The 19,362-nt window shown below is 37.4% G+C and overlaps 1 protein-coding gene across 1 annotated transcript in view; it reads left to right on the top strand.

Moving 5' to 3' along the window:
- Positions 1-19,362, top strand: part of LOC138744047 (serine/threonine-protein kinase BRSK2) — a 783,696-nt gene that overhangs the window by 492,204 nt on the left and 272,130 nt on the right. Inside the window, exon 3 of the mRNA XM_069899549.1 lies at positions 4,273-4,358. Within this exon, the coding sequence (XP_069755650.1) occupies positions 4,273-4,358 (86 nt within the window). The remainder of the gene's footprint in view (positions 1-4,272; positions 4,359-19,362) is intronic.

The raw sequence follows: 19,362 nt of genomic DNA, 5'->3' as shown, positions 1-19,362 counted from the left end.
CTCTAACCCAGAAAGTGTTATCACTAAAAATATTTGAGTAAAATCTTCTGCCCCCTCTGAAGTCCTTTATCCAAAAATGTGACACCAGAATTTGGATGCAATGCTTAATTTGTGGCAATACCCAAGTGTTCATTAGTTTAGTAATCAGAATTTGTATATTTGGGATTTAGACAAGCAATTAACCCATTCAAATGTATCTCTGGATGAACCAGGTGACTGTCTGAATTGGCATTTCTTCGAAATAATCCTTACATATTGCAGTAAAGTTAATTTTAACTTTAAAGATGAATTTATTGAGCCCACCGTAAATAGCCCATCTATATTTCTGAACTTCAACCATTCAGGAATTCTGCTATTCTGGTCTTTTCATACATTCACTTCTACCTCTCCTCCATTGTTAAGTCGAAGCTTTGGAAGTTACCATATTTGATGGCATATAAATAAATAAATAGAAAAATAATTAAAGTCCCTGCACTGGTCCTGCTGCTACGATCTCTCCTGGTGGCCTGCTGTCAGACGCCCCAATGATCCCATCGCTCTCCTCCCCCCCACCCCACCAAAAGCCCACCTCTAGCTCCCACACCAAGCCCACCACCCTGCTCCCCTCCTGACAGCCCACCATCAGCTCCCACACAAATCCCACCACCCCACTCCTCCTGACATCCTGCCATCAGTCCCCACACTGATCCTACCATCCCACTCCCCACCCCCAGGAGAGATCGGGGCAATGGGACTAGCGCAGGGACTGACAGCAGGACCAGCATGGGGACTGACAGAGGCAGCAGTTTGTTTTTATAAAATGATTTCTGCTATGGCTAAATTGCTGTTCTTTTCTCTTGTAAATTACAGCAGTATTATTAAAAAGTTTTTTTTTTCCTGTTATCTAGTTGCATGTTTTCTCAAAAAAAATTTCTGCTATTCTTTAGCTACATGTTTCAATGACATTAAATGCTTACCTGTAAATACACTAAAAAAATTTCTTAATATTCTATGCTGGGTGGGGGTTTGGTCTAATATGCCCATGCCATCAAATGTCTCCACTTCTCCACTCTATTCTGGCTTGTCTCTTCCTTTGACGGTGTAACTTTTGAATGACTTTGTTGAACACTTCAGGACAATTTGCAATGTTAAAATTATTTTAAGAATGCATGCTGTATTTGTCTTCTTTCTATTGACTACAGAGCATATTAATATGATTTTAAAATTTGAATCAAGGTATTGTTGCTACTCTTGTATTTTCTGGATAGGATGCCTGTTTGTATTTTGAGTTTTACTTCCATACCACGATTGTCATTGCATTGATATTAAGGCTATTTAATACTGCTAAAATATCTTTATAATGATATTCAGTGTTGTAGAATATAGTACATTACTACTAGATTGCATTTGTAGCATGAAACAGCAATTTCTGAAAACTTATAAATTATTACCGTAAACAGTGCAAAATTGATATAATTTGACAGCGTCTGATGTGCATGTTTAAATATCATATGTTCCCTTCTTGAGATTGGCAAATTATTTTAACAGGCCAAATCTTGCCAGAAAAAAAATAATGGCATGTTTAAGCCACAAGCTGTTTTTGATGTGCAAATTGATCAGCAAGTTCTTTAAATTGTTATTTTACTTATTCAATTATATGTTACAAGCTGCAAATATGCTTGAACTTCCTGGTCAATTTATGTGATTCAGTTGTGCCCCACATAATTAAAGGCACCTCAGCCTTGTGATCATGATTTTTAAGACTAGATTTTCTCGTTAAATGTGCCTGAGAAAGTCAGGCCTGTATCTGAGAGCATAAATGCAGTTCTTATGACATTGGTCATACAATATCAATAAAGAACTCTCACCCGGAAAGTGTTATCACTATAAACACTCAACAGGTCAGGCAGAATATATGGAATAAGGTGCTTTGTGTCCTTTCCTAAAGGAAATATCTCTCATGATTGACACAGACGTGCTTTTTTGATTCAGTTACTTGACAGATTTCTGTAATGATTCACCTTCATACTTGGTATAAACTTGTATGAGCGATTTAGCATTGACATTGATACCTTACCTGTACATGTTCTATGACCTTCCTTCTTGTGCTGACATCTTGCACAGTAAAATATACAGGGGGGCTCATTAACCATTCAGAGTTGAGAAATGAAATTCTTGCATCTGATTCAGTTTACAGCTCACACATGTCACATTTTCTGCCCTTAGTTTGTGAAGCGAGGTCATAAGTAACTAACTAATCATACAATGTGCTCTCAATTAATCACTACCAGTACAAGCAGGGATATTTATAATTTGTCCACAGGTTTTTAAATTTTGCAAAGCCACAAGAGATCTGCAAATATTTGCAGTCATAGTTCAATGGGTTTAAAAACAATATTTTAATCTTATTGTAGACTATATACACAAAGATAGTATTGTATCACATGCTGCTGTTTGAGGGACTATAAGGCAGTAATTTCCTTAAGACAGATGGGGATTATTGACTGACTAACCCAGTGAGTCTCAATCTTTTTCCACCCACAGACGAGAGTGCTCCTTTCCTTACTATTGATCATTTATAACAAACCTATGGGCGACCGGTGGGGTCAACGAGCTGGTGAGCTCCAGCCCCTTCCCAGACCACAGGGGATATTTGTTTTGGTTTGGCAGGAATGTTTTTGATAGCTTTCTTAATTTTTCCATCAAATTTGCAACCATGCTTACTTTATCAGTGGTATTTGTCTTCACGTGCTATCACAGACGATCAAGAATAAACTGATGGACCACCAATAGTCCATGGATCACAGGCTCAGAAATACTGAACTAACCAGTATCCTAAAGAGCATTTCACTCTGTGGATACTGGAAAATACAGTCCTTCAAAATGTTATTTTTATTAAAAAATCAACTGTATGTTTCATTTTGCGATGTAAGCACTATGGGTACCAAGAATCCAATAGGAAAAATTTTGGCTTTTTTGTGCCTGGCAAGGCAAATTTATAATAAAGGAATGTTGTCAATTGTAATTGATATGGGAGTTGGTTTACTTTACAGTTAATATTGAATTAAAATATTATTAATTCAGAAACAAAACATATATTAAAATATGTTTAATGGAATATGCTGGACAGGAAATAGTCACACAGTACTATTGGCCTGTATCTCCTACTGAAATTCTGACAGATCTATGCATTTATTTAACCTTAATAACATTTTGAAATTCAGAATCCCGTGTGCAGATGGTGGTCCCAAATTTCCAAACAGCTGGTCACCAGTGATATCAAAGGAGCATGATTAATAGTATATTTCCCAACACTTGTGCTGGTAAATATACATGCAGAACCACCGCATGAGAAGGTTCAAGATTCCTTTGTCAAGTAATAAAACAGAAATGATACTATTACACAAAATTTCCTTTAGTCCGCCATAAGGCAGACAAAGAGTTACCATTTGTATTGCCTGGCGCCCCTTACAGTAATAGAAAGAGAAGCAAAAGAGAGACCGTTCAGAGACATGAATATCTGTCGATTCACCCACAGCCTCTGCAGCTGCTCAGACCCCTGTTCTATCCATTGGTAACCCAAGCTCCAGAACCAAATCTCAGTTACAATCAGGTAGCCTTCTGAGCCCACAGTCCTTTGGGTGCCCTTCTTGCCCTTAGCACCCTCTCAAATCCTGGTTCCAATACCTGGTTCCCATGAGCCAGTCTCCAATAGCCCACAGCCTGTGTGGGTCCTTCAGTACAAGTCAAAGAAATTTGAGTGGAGGAAAATAGCAGTGAGGGGGAAAAAGGCATTTAGGAATTCAATTTTGTGTTGACAGTTTGTGAGCCGAGGTCTGTAATTTATTACAGAGGTTAGGAAGACCAAGTGCTGCGCTGGACCTTATTGAACAGCTGGGTTTGGCTCACATGCCAAGTATGAGTAAAGCAAATGGTGAATGTGGGTGTTCACAATCAATTTCATTGCATCCTGAAACACCAACTGGTTGGAACGTTAGATGAAATCTGTATAAAAACCATGCCAAACTGCTACATATCTGATTTTGTTGCAACCTTCCGATGTCAATACTTCCTTTAATTAATTCTGTATATAATGATTTTAAAATGCATTAGTTTTGTGCATGCACTAATTAGGTTGCATTTTACCCATTGTAGATTTGGTTCTGAAATATATCTACCTTTTGTTATACCTGTATTTGTGTTATCTTTTACAGACAAAGGGGACTGGTGTATCATAAAAGAGCAGAAATCGTCGCTAGTTTGTGTATTTGACCTTTCTCTCTTTTTTTTTAGGTGGAAAGGGAGATTGCCATCCTGAAGTTAATAGAACATCCACACGTTTTAAAGCTACACGACGTCTATGAAAATAAAAAATATTTGTAGGTATATGTTTAGTATATAACCTCATGTATATTGGGCTGATTCATTTTTCTTTATTCACAGTGAATTGGTTTGTAATGAATGTTGTTTTTCACCATTTGCAACTTATTGGAAATGCAAGCAATCAAAAGCAATTAATTGTAATGAAAATCCTACCTTTTAAATGGGTGCATAATGTTGCAGAGCTGGATGTAAAGATTAGTGTTTCCCATGTTTTGGTTTGAGGTCCGTGTGTGTTCTGCTCCCAGAAACAGGAATCAATGGAATATGTAACTTGTAGGAGGAGTTAGCACAGTGGATTATTTTATCATCCTTTGACATTCAAGGGCTGGCTTAAAATGCACCTCAAATGTTTGAGATGTAAGTAAATATGCTTAGATGATATTTTTTGTGTTTTGTTATCTATCCACATTATAAAACTGTTCATAATTTTCCATCACATTCGCTTTCATACATGGAGAGATTCATAGGATGAAAAAGAAACCTATGACAAAATAAAGAGGCTCATCTGATTTCACTTAAAGTAAACTGATGAATTAGGCACTGAGTGTAAATGTTCCCTCCCTGATGAACGAGAGAAAGGAAAATAAATAAAATCTACCTGGTAAATGAATGTATGAATGTACAGTGTGTATGTGTGCGTATGCATATGTCCGCACGTTTGTGTATTTGTGTATATATGTGTGTGTGCCATATCTTATGTTTCTTACTTGATTTAAAAAAACACAAGTTTAGATTAACTTGGAAGTATCTCCAAGCAACTATCAATACTAAGAGTTCTTTTGCAATGGACTCTCTCCATGGTGCTGAATTATAGCACTCATTCCTAATGGTACTATTGGGAGTCATTATCATACAGTATGTTGACATCAAACACCCAGTTACATTAACTTAATTTTATCCTTCTCACGTTTCCTTCACTGCCTCCCTCCCCACCCCCCCCCCCCACCACCACCAGATTCTACCCCTTACTAAAGGCCATTTAAAATGATAGCCTGATTAACCCATGAAATTGCACTTATTTATGATGTTGGAGGAAACAGGAGTGCCTGGAGGAAAAAGTAAGAATATGGAATCTCAATACAGACAGCACCTGACATGAGGATTGACCCTTGGTCACTGGAAAAGTGAGGCAGTGGCTCCAACAACTGCAAAGTTTTAGACAGGACTTTCCAAAAATTGCAAGCTGCTGTTGTGATCTACATTGAGAAATGTGTTACTGCATTAAAGACATGAGGGGATTTAAAAATAGCCTGGACATTACCATCTACATCTATTAAAAATATGTGATGTCTTTGAGCCCCTGATCTGTTGTGTACCTATTGTTACAGCAATCATTTTTTTCCTGTTTCTCAGAAATAAAATCTGTAAAAATGTTTGTAGTGGTAGATAGAGGTTTTGATAATTTGATAGTCCCAAAATGAAGTGGTAAGTGACAGATTTCAGACATTGACCCATCATGCAACAACCTCCTGATCTCATTCATGTTGTCATTGGAGCATGTCAAATGGAAAGGGTTTCTCCTTGCATACTTCACCCTGTCCCCAAGCAGTTTTTGCACCACATCCCATGTGGTGTTACATGTTCAGAGAAGGAAGAACTATTGAAAAGAAAAGGATTCTATCCCTCCAAAGAAGATGCATAACTTTTGCAACCATATGGTCCAATGCATTACAGTCTATTTTCTGTTTCCTTGTTCAAGGGAAAAAAACAAAGGGCAAGAACTTGTGTGCCAGTTAGTTTAGCATCTATTATTGGCAGTGTTAGAGTCAATAATTAAAGAAGAAACTGATCATTTGGAAAACTTAATCTAATCAAACCCATTCAATATAGTTTTGTATGCATATCATGTCTGACAACTTTGCTTGAGTTCTTTGAGGAACTGCAAGGGGGCAGCACAGTTAATGTAGCAGTTAGTGCCATGCTGTTACAGCACCAACAACTGGGTTTGAATCCTGCACCGTCTGTTCAGAGTTTGGACGTTCTCCCCGTATCTGCGTGAATTTCCTCCAGGTGCTCCAGTTTCCTCCCGCCATTCAAAACTTACCAGGAGTTGGATGTAATTGTGTGGCATGGGTTTGTGGGCTGGAAGAGCCATTTACTGTGCTTGTGTGTCTACATTTAAGAGTAGAAAAGGGAAATGTAGATTTGGTGTATTTGGACTCCTAAAAAGCATTTGACAAGATGCGACATGAAAGTCTCATGCATGAGGTAAGAGATTGTAATAGATGGAAGAGTATTAGCATGTATTGAAAATTGATTATCATAAAGTGTTGGAATAAATGTTTTTTATCAGGTTGTGCAAAGTATTACTAGTGTAACCCAGTGAATGGTTTTTGGCCATTAGTTGTTTACTATGAATTACCTGGAGGAAGGGACAGAGTGTAAGATATCCAAGTTTGCCTCCACATGAAAAATGATGGTAGAGGAGGTTATGTCAGGCAGAGGGAGTATTGTGACTAGGCCATAGATTTCAGATTCACAGTATCTGCAATTGTTTTTTTAGTTTTAAATCACTCTATTTGTGTGACTGGTCCTGTGCTTTTAAGAATGTCTTTTGAACCAATCAAAAAGTAGCAGAGGAAATTTCCCCATACTCTATTCAAGACTGGCAAATCCTTCAGCTGAGGCTTTTCTCCATGGTATTGAACATTGGCTCTTGTTCAGAATAACACTGGGAGCTTTGAACAAAATCTGTTTATTTTTGTTTGGATAAAACAAGTACATACAAATGCATTGATTTCACAACTTGAAATTTATACCATATATTCTACATGGGTTCTTGATTTCCATTTTAAAAAAATGTTTTTATTATATTTATCTAGCTTCCTTCTTTATTCCACTTGGCCCTTTTAGGCATTTATAAAATTTTACTTTGAATGTTGATGCATGTTCTAATTTGGTTACTAATCGTAAAATTGATTTCAATACTTTTACATCCTTCTGTGGAAGAAATTGTGTGTTTATCTTTGTTCCTAACCCTTTGACAACTGGAAACTCTATTGCTATATGCCATGTCCCATCTTTTTCCATCTTCAAACGCTTAAATTCTATTGCATTGGAGTATCTTCTACAAGCAGAAAAACAGTCAATTACTCATCTTCCTTCATTTTTTTTTATCCTTCAGACCAGATCTGAACTGAGGCCTTGTTAAGGTTTTTTTTATTCACTTGTCACTGACTCTTGGCTTTTGTATTCCATATCTTATCAACCTTTGATGCTGTTTTCATTTTGATGCCAAGTACATAATGATCCTACATGCACCATACCTACTTCAACTTAATTGATAACCATTCACTCATACTGAGTTTCATCAGTCGTCCACTATTTCTTCATTTCTTTGCTGTTTTCACTTCTTTTCTAAAAAGAATCATTGCTACTTTATACCTTTTCCTCAGATAACATTTGGAAATTTTATTGTGTAAATTAGAGCAGTCTGAAGTGGCACAAGAATCAAATCTAATTTCTATATACTTACAATCACTCTGAGGGTGGGGGGGGGGGAGAAATCATCTTCCACTCCAACTTTGTTTGTCCTCTTCTATCGACATTTCCTTATCCAGTTTTGTAACATCCTTCAATATTTTGTCCGAACTTTAGATGAAGTCTACAATTGGACACAACACTTCCACTTGTGGCTTAATTCTAAGGCTTGCCATAATTCATTGCTTTTGGTCTGTGCTATCTTTAAATAATAATGCAGTTATTTCATTCTTGCCTCTGTTACAGACATTAACTTGACTGGTTTGTAATTACATGGATTAGATCAACCTCTCATTTTAATACAGTATAATCCCCGGTACCCAGCAGATGCCAGATATGCAAATTTTCTGGTTGACTGAGACACACTCTTACAATGCCTAACTAATACACCTGCATTGAGAATAAACAATTTAAAAGATAAAAGACAGTGTAAAATGTAAAATAAGTTGAAAAAATTGAGCATTGTCATCCTTAATTATGTAAATTCAATTTAGTCTGATAATTTCCATAACTAACTCAAAATTTTAATTTAAATTCCAACCCTGGTCACTACCGCTGTAACACTGTTGCAGTATGCTAAAAGTGCCACTGTCATAATTAACGCCCACCTCCCACATTTACCGATAAAAGCCTTACAGATATACTTAATACTAGGTCCATAGAACACTACGGCACAGAAAGCAAGCGATTCAGCCCTTCTGTGCAGAAACATTATTCCGCTAGTCCCATTGACCTGTACCCAGTCCATAACCCTTGAGACATTTCCCTATCCAATATATTTTTAAAACTTAAGATTAAGCTCAAATTTTCTCGTCAGATGGCAGCTCATTCCATGCTCCCAGCACTCTCTGAGTGAAGAAGTTCCCCTTAATGCTAATAAAGATTATATTAATAAAGACTCTTACCAGGCAGAGATAGGGAGACACTTCGTGAGAATTGCCCCAGCAGCGAGCAGCATTGGCCAGCTCTTCATTCTGGGCGGTGCCATTTTATTCAAACACAACTTCATTGAAACTTTATTCAAACAGCTGCTGCAGGCGGGGCACAACCGGGATGCCCCACTGGCTGAATGTTTGCTCCCAGGGGGTTGTTGTTGCTTTGGAGAACATTTGTTGCTTTGGAGAACATTTACGATTTTAAACTTTCATTTAATATTTTATTTATTTTCATTCTATTTATTTATTTATTCATGTATTTATTCCTTGATTTTTTTTGACGTTGCTTGAATTCCAGATTCCAGGGATTTTACTGTACATAGCTTTACCTTGACTAACCATCAGTTTTCCTGTGTATCTTTCCCCTCAATATAGTCTTACAATATTGTCCCTTGGGCAATATACTTTGCTTCTGCAAAATCCTTTATAATCTTGGAATATTTAATTCCTCATATGCTGTCTAGATTGGCTATTGACAAAATGGTGCTCAGAATTTAAAATGCTTCATATTTCAGGATGGACATTCCTTACCAAGATGAATGTAAAAGTTCATTGGCATGAATAAGTGGCTTTTCTCTATGATCTGGCCCTGAAGTCAGAGAAGTTTAGAAGTTTATTGCTAAAATAGGAATGTTCATTTGAATTGCACTTTTTAACATTCAGAAATATGCAAAAATCTAATTAGCATTTTCAGTTTAATTTCAATTCATCTTTTGCAACATGTATCAGAACCTAATAATAAATTTGGCACAATTTCTCATTGAATAAAAATATCTGCGGGAGATGCCAAAAATTGGATATTTTTTGTTGTTTAGTTCTGAATTGTTTTTGCTGTTGAACGAGGAAGCACTTTTGGTTTCATATTAAATGTTCAGATCATTAAGCAGTATGAATTCCATCACGTTTTGCTTTCTGAAGCAGCTGAGCTCAGTTTCCCCTGCCCCTCCCCCCTTACAATTTTGTTCAGGCGCCTACCTACATTTTCCTTATACCTTGATGAAGGGTTCAAGCCAGAAATATTGGTTATGTATCTTTTTCTTTGCTATATAATGTACACTGTTTGACCTGCTGAGTTTCTCCAGCATTGTGTTTTTACTTCAATTAATGCGTTTGAAGATCTTGGTGTTTTACTGCGTGTACTGACGATGTAGATTTATGTTTTGAAGAAGCATGATATGCCCTATTTTCTGGGAACATGTCTCCCTATAACATGGGGGTTGCCTGCACTTGCCATTCACGGAATTTTGACAATTGGTATCAGTGTCAAGCAGAAAGGTATACCCTTCTGCTCAGGCAGGCAATTTGATTGGATCATTCTTACCTTGATGAAGGGCTCAAGTCCAAAACGTTGGTTATCTTTATCTTTGCTGTATACATTCACTGTTTGACCTGCTAAGTTTCTTCAGTATTGTGTTTTTACTTCAATCACGGTGTTTACTCCTGAGCTCAATTGGCTTTCTGCTGAGGTGAAAAGTCATCTCTAACTATGCTTTATGATAATAGAAGAGTTTGTTTTATTTCGTCACTTCATGCACATAGAAACTGAAACAATGTAAACAAAATAGTTAAATAATTATTTTCATGTCTATAATATTTCTGGACATTTATTTTATGGGAATCACAATCCACAGGTAAAAAATAGTTTTACTTAGTAAGAGTATACTAATCTCTGATATGGCTCAGTACACTTTGAAGAACTTGATTGTTCGTGTATTACAAAATTTAACTTTTACAGCAGGAATATTTAACAATGATCGGCAGTTCTCATAAATGCTTCCTGGAATCCCAACTGGTAACTTCAGATTTTTGTCCTGGACCTTTGCCTGATTTTATTATACAATTGCTAGTCAATGCAGAAATGATAAATTGCAGCATCAAAATCTAGGCCATTGTGCTCCTGTATGCAACAGTGACAATTCATTCCTTCAGAATTAATAACAGTGTTATTCTTTAAAAAGGTGTCCCAATAATTCCTGAAATAGTAAACTACTCATTCGCACATATGACCAGTAAATGATTAGGTAATAATCTCACACATGAATAGACTAGTTTGATATGTTATGTACTTTAAATGAAAATCCAATATTGTGAGTGTAATAAATTGGATTCCTCGCACACACAAGCGCTTCAGTGCAATTTATTGTACATTTAAACCCTGCTCTGAATGCTAATTTAATTTGTTTTGTTGGGGCAAAGAATTTGTGTTCCCAAGAATCGCTGAGGTATAGATCATCATAACATTTAAATATTTGCAATTGTTGATCCTCTGGTATTAAACTTGTAGCTTTAATTCATGTGCTGCAGTGCATGTAATTTTTCTTGCATTGCAACATTATATACGGTATCTGTGCTCTGTTCCAATGTTCACAAAATATCTGTATTCTCTTTCAAATTATGACAGCAGATTACTGGATTATTTGCTCGAAGGGTGGTTGATTATGAATGCATAATTCACCAGAATCTTTAAGAGCAGCATAGTTGGCATAGCAGTTAGTGCAACACCTTTAGAGGGCCAGCTCGAATCCCGTGTTCTCTGTAAGGAGTTTGTACATTCTCCCTGTGTCTGCATGGGTTTTCCCCAGGAGCTCTGGTCTCCTACCACCATTTGAGACATACCGGGGTGGGGGTGGGGTGGGGGGTTATAGATTAATTGGGAGTAAAACTGAGTGGCACAGACTCGTGGGCCGAAATGGCCTGTTATCATGCTGTATATCTAAGTTAAAATTAAATTAAAAATTAAAACCAGTTGAAGTAACATGAGGCAGAAGAAAATTATATTAGAATCAATAAAATTAGAATTTTCTCCAAACTTAGCCGTTTCTTGAACGTGGTGTGCTTTGTGCCAGTTACACACTACACACACATTTATTTTTAAACTGGGAACTGTTTTGTGCATTTGAGTTGACTACTTGCAAAACTGTTGATGAGCAAATTAGCGTTTAATACAAATGTGGATTATTCACAATCCAGCAAATTTACATCTATGAGTTCCGAACAAAAATAAACCCAGACCACTTCCAGCCGTTCACTAATATGAACTGAACCCGTTTGCTCTCTTGGTTGGAGAGTTCCAAAAATTCACCACTGTCTGAGTGCAGAACATTTTCCCTATCTCAGCTCTGAACAGCCTTTCACAACTGTATCTTCTAGTTCTTCTTTTTCTTAACATGCATCTAGCCCATCAAACAATTGAAGAATCTTGTAAGTTTTGTTGAGATCACGTCCGACTCTTTAAAACTCTAAATAAAATACAGTCATAGACAACTTGATATCTCCTCAGATGGCAGCACACTATCTCTGTAATCAGGCCTGTGATTCTATGTTGTACTCTCTCAATGGCAAGAATATAATTTTTTAAGGTAAGAAACCCAGAACTGCATAAAATACTTCAGATGCGGTCTCATCAAGACACTAAACAACAGCAATAAAACTTCCTGATGCTACAATTAAAACCCCTTATAATAAAATTTAACATATCATTTTCCTTCCTCGTCACTTGCTTCACCTGCATGTAGGCGTTAAGTAGTTTGTGCAGAAACAAACCAAGGTATTTGAACATCAACAATTACAAAGCACAACATTTAAAAATACTCGGCATTTCTTGTGTATGCACCCAAAAATATAATGTCATATTTTTCCACCTTACTTTCCATGAACCATGCTCATTCTTGTCTCTACTCATGAACATTTCTACTGTTAGCACATTTGGAAATATGACATTTCATCTGCTCAGTCAAATGTAAATTGTGAAAAGCCAAGGTTAAGCATTGAACCTTCGGTACCCCACAAATTGTAATGTGACAAACTGAAAAGGACCCATTTATTTCATCCTATCTTTGCAACACAGAGTGAGGCCATTCAGCCTCTTGAGTCCATACAAGCTCCCAGCAGATCCCCATCAAATCCCCTTTGACTTTTTTTAGAGCATTGAAAATTCAGACAAAATGTGCAAATTATAGATAAACAGAACTCACTTTCTTCTTCTCTGTCCACGTCAGTACAATATTCAAAATTCCCTTTGCTGTAACCTCATTAAACAACTTCCATGTTTGACCTTATGCCTCGTGGACATTTGTTTGTTCCCCATTGTTCATTAATTTTGTTAGATCATTAAGAAGCAGTAGCTTAACAAATGTAAGTTAACTTGCTTCATGGTGAATAGAAGGGAATAATGTATATAGGTTGTTTAAAAAAATAACACACAAGCCCTGAATGTGGGATTGTATTGTTATGTTGAGGTGTAAAGCTTCTAAATTGTAATCCTGAGACGAGGTGCTGAAATGTACATTTTGATGATTGAGAAGACTCAAGTGGTCTTCACAGGTCAGCACATTCTTGACTTCTGGCACATCAAACTCTTGCACTGCTGCTGGATCTAACACCAAGTCAAAAGGTGGGAGAGCAGATAGGCATCATATCAAACCACTTGGTTTTAAGTTGGCAAGAATGGCACGTCATTTCCATTTGAACAGGATTATTAACAAGATAGAAAAGATCAATGTTTTTATTTTAATTACTATCAATGTTATATCTGCTCAGTTTTTTTAGAATTTTTTTTATTTTAAAAATCGATTTCAGTGTTTTTTAAATACTATAATTACACTGGACAATGGAGATGTTACTTCCTAAACACTTTTGGTTGTATTTTATGAATTTTGGTTGCTGATCTTGAAAATCACCTTTGAAATTTCCTATCATGTACTGATTTTTAGATATAACCTATTTTTGTGATTTACTGTCATGCTTTAAGTCTAAATCAAGCATACAAAATTATGAAGTACAACATGTCATTGAAAATTCATTTCCTGCGTTCTCATTTGGATTTCTTCCCGGCTGATCTTGGTGCAGTCACTGACGAACATGGTGAAAGGTTTCACCAGGACATTGCAACCATGGTGAAGTGGTACTAGGACAATTGGAATCCATCAATAATGGCTAACTTTTGTTGGACACTGACATGAGAGGCATCAGATGCTGGGTACAAATGAATTTTTTAATCTCATTTGAACTAGTACAATATGTCAGCTTCATTATGTGAAAAAACATACTAAGTTCAGGAAAAGTTAATTTAATGTTCATCCAACTTCCTTCATGATACAGCAAATCTGAAATTATCTTTGTGTTCAGCTTGAAGTTTCTTATAATCCCAAATTTTTTTCAGGAAGCAAACCTTTTGAAAAAATTTGTTTTCCAATGTTATTAGGAACACACAAAAACAAAGCAACCTTAATTACCATGTGTTGGAAATATTAACTGCACATGATGAGTAACTACCTATTAATTTTACAATGTCTTGCTTCTGTTGTATGCAAGTTACAAACCAATTCAGCTGCATTGCCTCAACAAGAGGTTGACAAGATTATGGGAGGCATAGATAGGGTGGACAGCTAGCACCTTTATTCCCAGGGCGACAGTAGCAAATGCCAGAGGGCATCTGCATCAGGTAAAGGGAGGATAGTTTAGGGGAGAGGTCAGGATTAAGTTTTTTTTTAACAGAGAGTAGTGAATGCCCAGAATGCATTGCCGCGAGTGGTAATGGAAGCTGGGACACTTAAAAGACTTAGTCTGGCACATAGATGCAAGATAATTAGAGGGTTGTGGGTGTGAGGAGGGAAGATTTAGATCAGTGGTTCTCAACCTTTTTTTTCATTCACATACAACCTTAAGTAATCCCTTACAAACCACAGAGCACCAATGGCATCCTAGGTCAGCACAGCATCATGGGTTGAAGGGCCTGTGCTGTGCTGTAGTGTTCTATGTTTATCCACCTAGTCCAAATCTCAGACCTTTTCTAATAAAATGCTTCTTTACCTTTCTAAGTTCTGAAAGACTACGAAAAAGGAAACCTTTTTTTTAAATCCTCTCTGCTAATAAGTTTCTAGTATTTATTTTAATTTTGTTTTTCAGAATTTGCTGTTGCTAATGTTAAAATGTTTATGTGTCTCATTTAAAAATGCTGTAATCTATATTAGCCTGTCCCAAGATCTCAACAATCGATCATGTGTTGAACAGCTAATAATCAATGATATGGCGCTTGTCACGTCATATTTCAAATTGCAGTCGTGTTTGCAATCAAAATAATCTGGGGCAACAGAAAGCCTAAAAAGCCTCCTGAAGGCTATTAAAATTATTTATGAGCATTATGGCTTTCTGAGCAATATTAGTTTATTCAATCTTTGGCCTATTTGTGCCTATTGTTTCTTTATGGCAAAGAGTTTTGGTTTATTGCACTACAAGGATTTTTTTTTAATCATGAATAATATCAGACTGGATATGACTCTTGAATTATTTATAAACTGCACCAAATACAGCATTTTAATATCTTTTACAGATTGATTAATCAATTCAAAAGTATCTAACAAAACAGTCTTATGAGAATTTCAAATTTTTGCTTGGTAATGTGATGTACTTTAATTAACCTTTGAACAGATGTATATAATTGAAGCTCAGCTCTATGTTACGTAAGCATATAATGATGAAAGTAATTCACCACAATACAATAAGACATATTCTTTGATCCAAAAGTGAAATACATCAGTTTTCTACTTTACAGTTTAATTATGGAATGCAAAAGAAAGCAACAGACTGCTAAGCCTATTGGTTCTTATTGTAATGCCATTGAGAAATCAGACCTTTTGACTTCCTAATTTTATTTACATAATTGTTGACTGCAAGAAATCCTTAAATAATAAGCTGATTTATATGCATGTATCTGGGTCAGAGCAAGGTTTGATTTCATCATTATAAAACCATTCTCATTATTTTCTGTAGATTTGTTAGCTTTGTATTTTCTTTTCTTTGGCTTGGCTTCGCAGACAAAGATTTATAGACGGGTAATGTCCACATCAGCTGCAGGCTCGTTTGTGACTGACAAGTCCGATGCAGGACAGGCAGACACGTTTGCAGCGGTTGTGGTTGGGGTTGGGTGTTGGGTTTTTCCATCCTTTGTCTTTTGTCAGTGAGGTGGGCTCTGCAGTCTTCTTCAAAGGAGGTTGCTACCCGCTGAACTGTGAGGCGCCAAGATGCACAGTTGGAGGCGATATCAGCCCACTGGCGGTGGTCAATGTGGCAGGCACCAAGAGATTTCTTTAGGCAGTCCTTGTACCTCTTCTTTGGTGCACCTCTGTCACGGTGGCCAGTGGAGAGCTTGCCATATAACACGATCTTGGGAAGGCGATGGTCCTCCATTCTGGAGACATGACCTACCCAGCGCAGTTGGGTCTTCAGCAGCATGGATTTGATGCTTGCAGGCTCTGCCAGCTCGAGTACTTCGATGTTGGTGATGAAGTCATTCCAATGAATGTTGAGGATGGAGCGGAGACAACGCTGATGGAAGCGTTCTAGGAGCCGTAGGTGATGCCGGTAGAGGACCCACGGTTCGGAGCCAAACAGGAGTGTGGGTATGACAACGGCTCTGTATACACTAATCTTTGTGAGGTTTTTCAGTTGGTTGTTTTTCCAGACTCTTTTGTGTAGTCTTCCAAAGGCGCTATTTGCCTTGGTGAGTCTGTTGTCTATCTCGTTGTTGATCCTTGAATCCGATGAAATGGTGCAGCCGAGATAGGTAAACTGGTTGACTGTTTTGAGTTCTGTGTACCCGATGGAGATGTGGGAAGGCTGGTAGTCATGGTGGGGAGCTGGCTGATGGAGGACCTCAGTTTTCTTCAGGCTGACTTCCAGGCCAAACATTTTGGCAGATTCCGCAAAACAGGATGTCAAGCGCTGAAGAGCTGGCTCTGAATGGGCAACTAAAGAGGCATTGTCTGCAAAGAGTAGTTCACGGACTTTATATAGTATCCAATTTAATGGCGATTGACATGTAGTTCTACTGTTGCAAATCCACTGTGCTGTTTTAGTTCCCTCTTTGTATATTGTTGGGTGTCCAACCGGTAACCTGATTGGATAGCATCCTTCCTTTCAGAACTAATTCTGAAAATTCCCACCATTATTCATTTTCTCCATGAATTTACAAAAATGCAGAACTATTTATTATTTTAAAGAGAAGGTTACTTTGAAAGTTTTGTTTTGAAAATCTAACTACATTTCCAAAGGGAGTCTCAGTGTCTGATGTATCTTTCTGGAGATGTAGGGTTCTCCCATTAGTTCATTTCTGGAAGTGTCTTTTACCTAATGACTGTGAAAGATAGAATGGAGTGCTGTTGAAACTGAGCTAAGTGCCAGTGTGATATGTCTTGGCATACTTTCCTTCAGAACAAAGTGAAGTATTTAAATTTATTACTTTTAAATTCAGACATAAAGCATGGTAACAGGCCCCTCTGGCCTACGAGCCTGTGTCTCTCAAATTCCTCAATTAACTGGCAACCCCCATATATTTTGAAGGGTGGGAGGAAACCCATGCAGACATGAGGAGAACATACAAACTCTTTACAGACAGCGCTGGATTTGAACCCAAGTTTCTGGTGCTGAAAGAGCGGTGCGCTAACTGTGTAGGCCAAATAAACTGCTAAGAAGGCTGTTTCCATTTTTATGCTAGCCACCACGTAATAAGTTTGTAAAATGTGGGCACTAACTTGTAATTTAAAGCAAAGTGACATGTTTCAAATTTTGAAGCCATATAGGAGATTTTTATTCTAGATTATGTTCAATTTTTCAGATTATTATTATGTGAATTTATAAATAGGTTTGATACAGATTATTGCTGAACCTGGCTGTCATTTACACTTGAAGAGATTTGTAGAATACCTTTTGGAAATTACTTTATCTGGAAACAGTATTTCCAGTGCTTTAATGTAACATCACAAGAAATGATTCACATGAATATGGATCCAGCAATACCATTACTGGAACAATTAAATCCCAGTATGTGCCATTGTGTGCAAGTTATTTAATTGAGTGTTTAACTGATTCAGATAAGATAGTGTACATCAGGTCACCAGTTATATTAACTCTTCAATCTGCTTTGGACTCTTTCATAATATGGATTTGCTAGTAGGCTTCCCCTACTGAAGATTTAAATTCTCTAATAAATAACTTCAGGTACTTCTGCCGAATAAAAGCTCCCTTTCGATGATGATTCTCAATGGTATCACTTATACCACCATTTACAAGTTGATGCAGTTTCAGCCACAATATTGAATCATGCATGGGGTGAGACCATAAGACGAAGGAGCCGAATAAGGCCATTTCGAGTCTGCTTCACCATTGGAATCGTGGCTTATGTATTTTCCCTCTGAATCCCATTACCTTTGACATCCTTACTAATCAAGAACCTATCGACCTCCACATCAAATATATCCAATGGCTTGTCCTCCACAGCCATATATAGCAATGAATTCCATAGATTCAATGGCCTCTGGTTGAATGACACTGGCCCCCAATGTTTATTATTAATTTCCCTGAAATTAGATGGTAGTTGAAAGTTAACTAGGTTGGTAATGTTGGAGATGTATGTTGGGCAGACTAAGGTAGACCAAATTTCTTCTCCAAATGGTATAAATGAACAGATTGGCTTTTACCATTCTCTAGTAATCTCCTGGTTGCTGTGACTGAAACTAATGCTTTAAATTAATTTAAATTCTCTAGCTTCTGTGGTGGGATTTGAATTTATTTCATCAAGTCAGTGGTTAAAAACTCTAACCTTATTTTTGCTGTTGATATTGGTAGTGTGGAGACTGCTGCCAAGTCAATTTTTTTTGTTTATTATTGATAAGGTGGTGAATCATATTACAATCTTTCTGGTGAAATTTCTCAGTGCTGTTTTGTCGGGAGTTCTGGGACTTTGTTCCTTTATTGTCATTAGGTCATCAATATATTGTCAAGTTAAGATAGTTTACGGCATAAGAATCTGCAGGTGCTTTTGCACTTGACCTCCTTAATAGGGCAGATCTCAGATTTGGCAGGTATGGTTGGGGGAAGGAAGTAAAACACGAAAGTTTGCAGACACCATGGTTGAAGTAAAAACATAATGCTGGAGAATCTCAGCAGGTCAAACAATGTACTTTATATAGCAAAGATAAAGATACATAACCAAAGTTTCAGGCTCGAGCCCTTCATCAAGGTATGGACAAAATGTAGGCAGGTGCCTGAACAAAATGTTGGGGGAGGGGGGTGGACCACAGGGTACATGCAGGAGTTAATTGGTGGATAGAAGAGGGAGGACATACCAGCAAGCAGGGGGAGGAGGGATGGCTCTGGAAAATGGAGAGTGAAGGGGGTGGAGAGCTGGAGGAAAGAAGATGAAAGGAGGGAGAATGGAGAACAGGCTGGCAGAAAATGGAGCAGTCGATGTTAATGCCAAAGTGTTGGAGAGTGCCCAAATAGAAAAGCAATTGGTGTTCCTCTCATTTACAGATGGTCTTGTTGAGACAGTGCATGAAGCCATGGACAGACATGTCAGGATGGAAGTGATTGGCCACTGGGAGATCACTGTCACTGATGTAGACAGAGTGAAGGTGCTCAGTGAAGTGATCTTCCAATCTGCACCCAGTCACTCCAATTTAGAGAAGGCCACAAAGGGAGCACTGAATGTACTAGATAACTCCCATGGATATACATTGTATGCATTGGAGAAACCCTATGTGAGGAACGCCAGTGCATGATGTAGCTACAGTGGTAATGAGTAGTT

This window comes from Narcine bancroftii, chromosome 1 (genome assembly GCF_036971445.1).
Source record: "Narcine bancroftii isolate sNarBan1 chromosome 1, sNarBan1.hap1, whole genome shotgun sequence".
NCBI classification, from domain to species: Eukaryota; Metazoa; Chordata; class Chondrichthyes; order Torpediniformes; family Narcinidae; genus Narcine; species Narcine bancroftii.
This window is presented reverse-complemented; position numbering and strand designations above follow the sequence as displayed.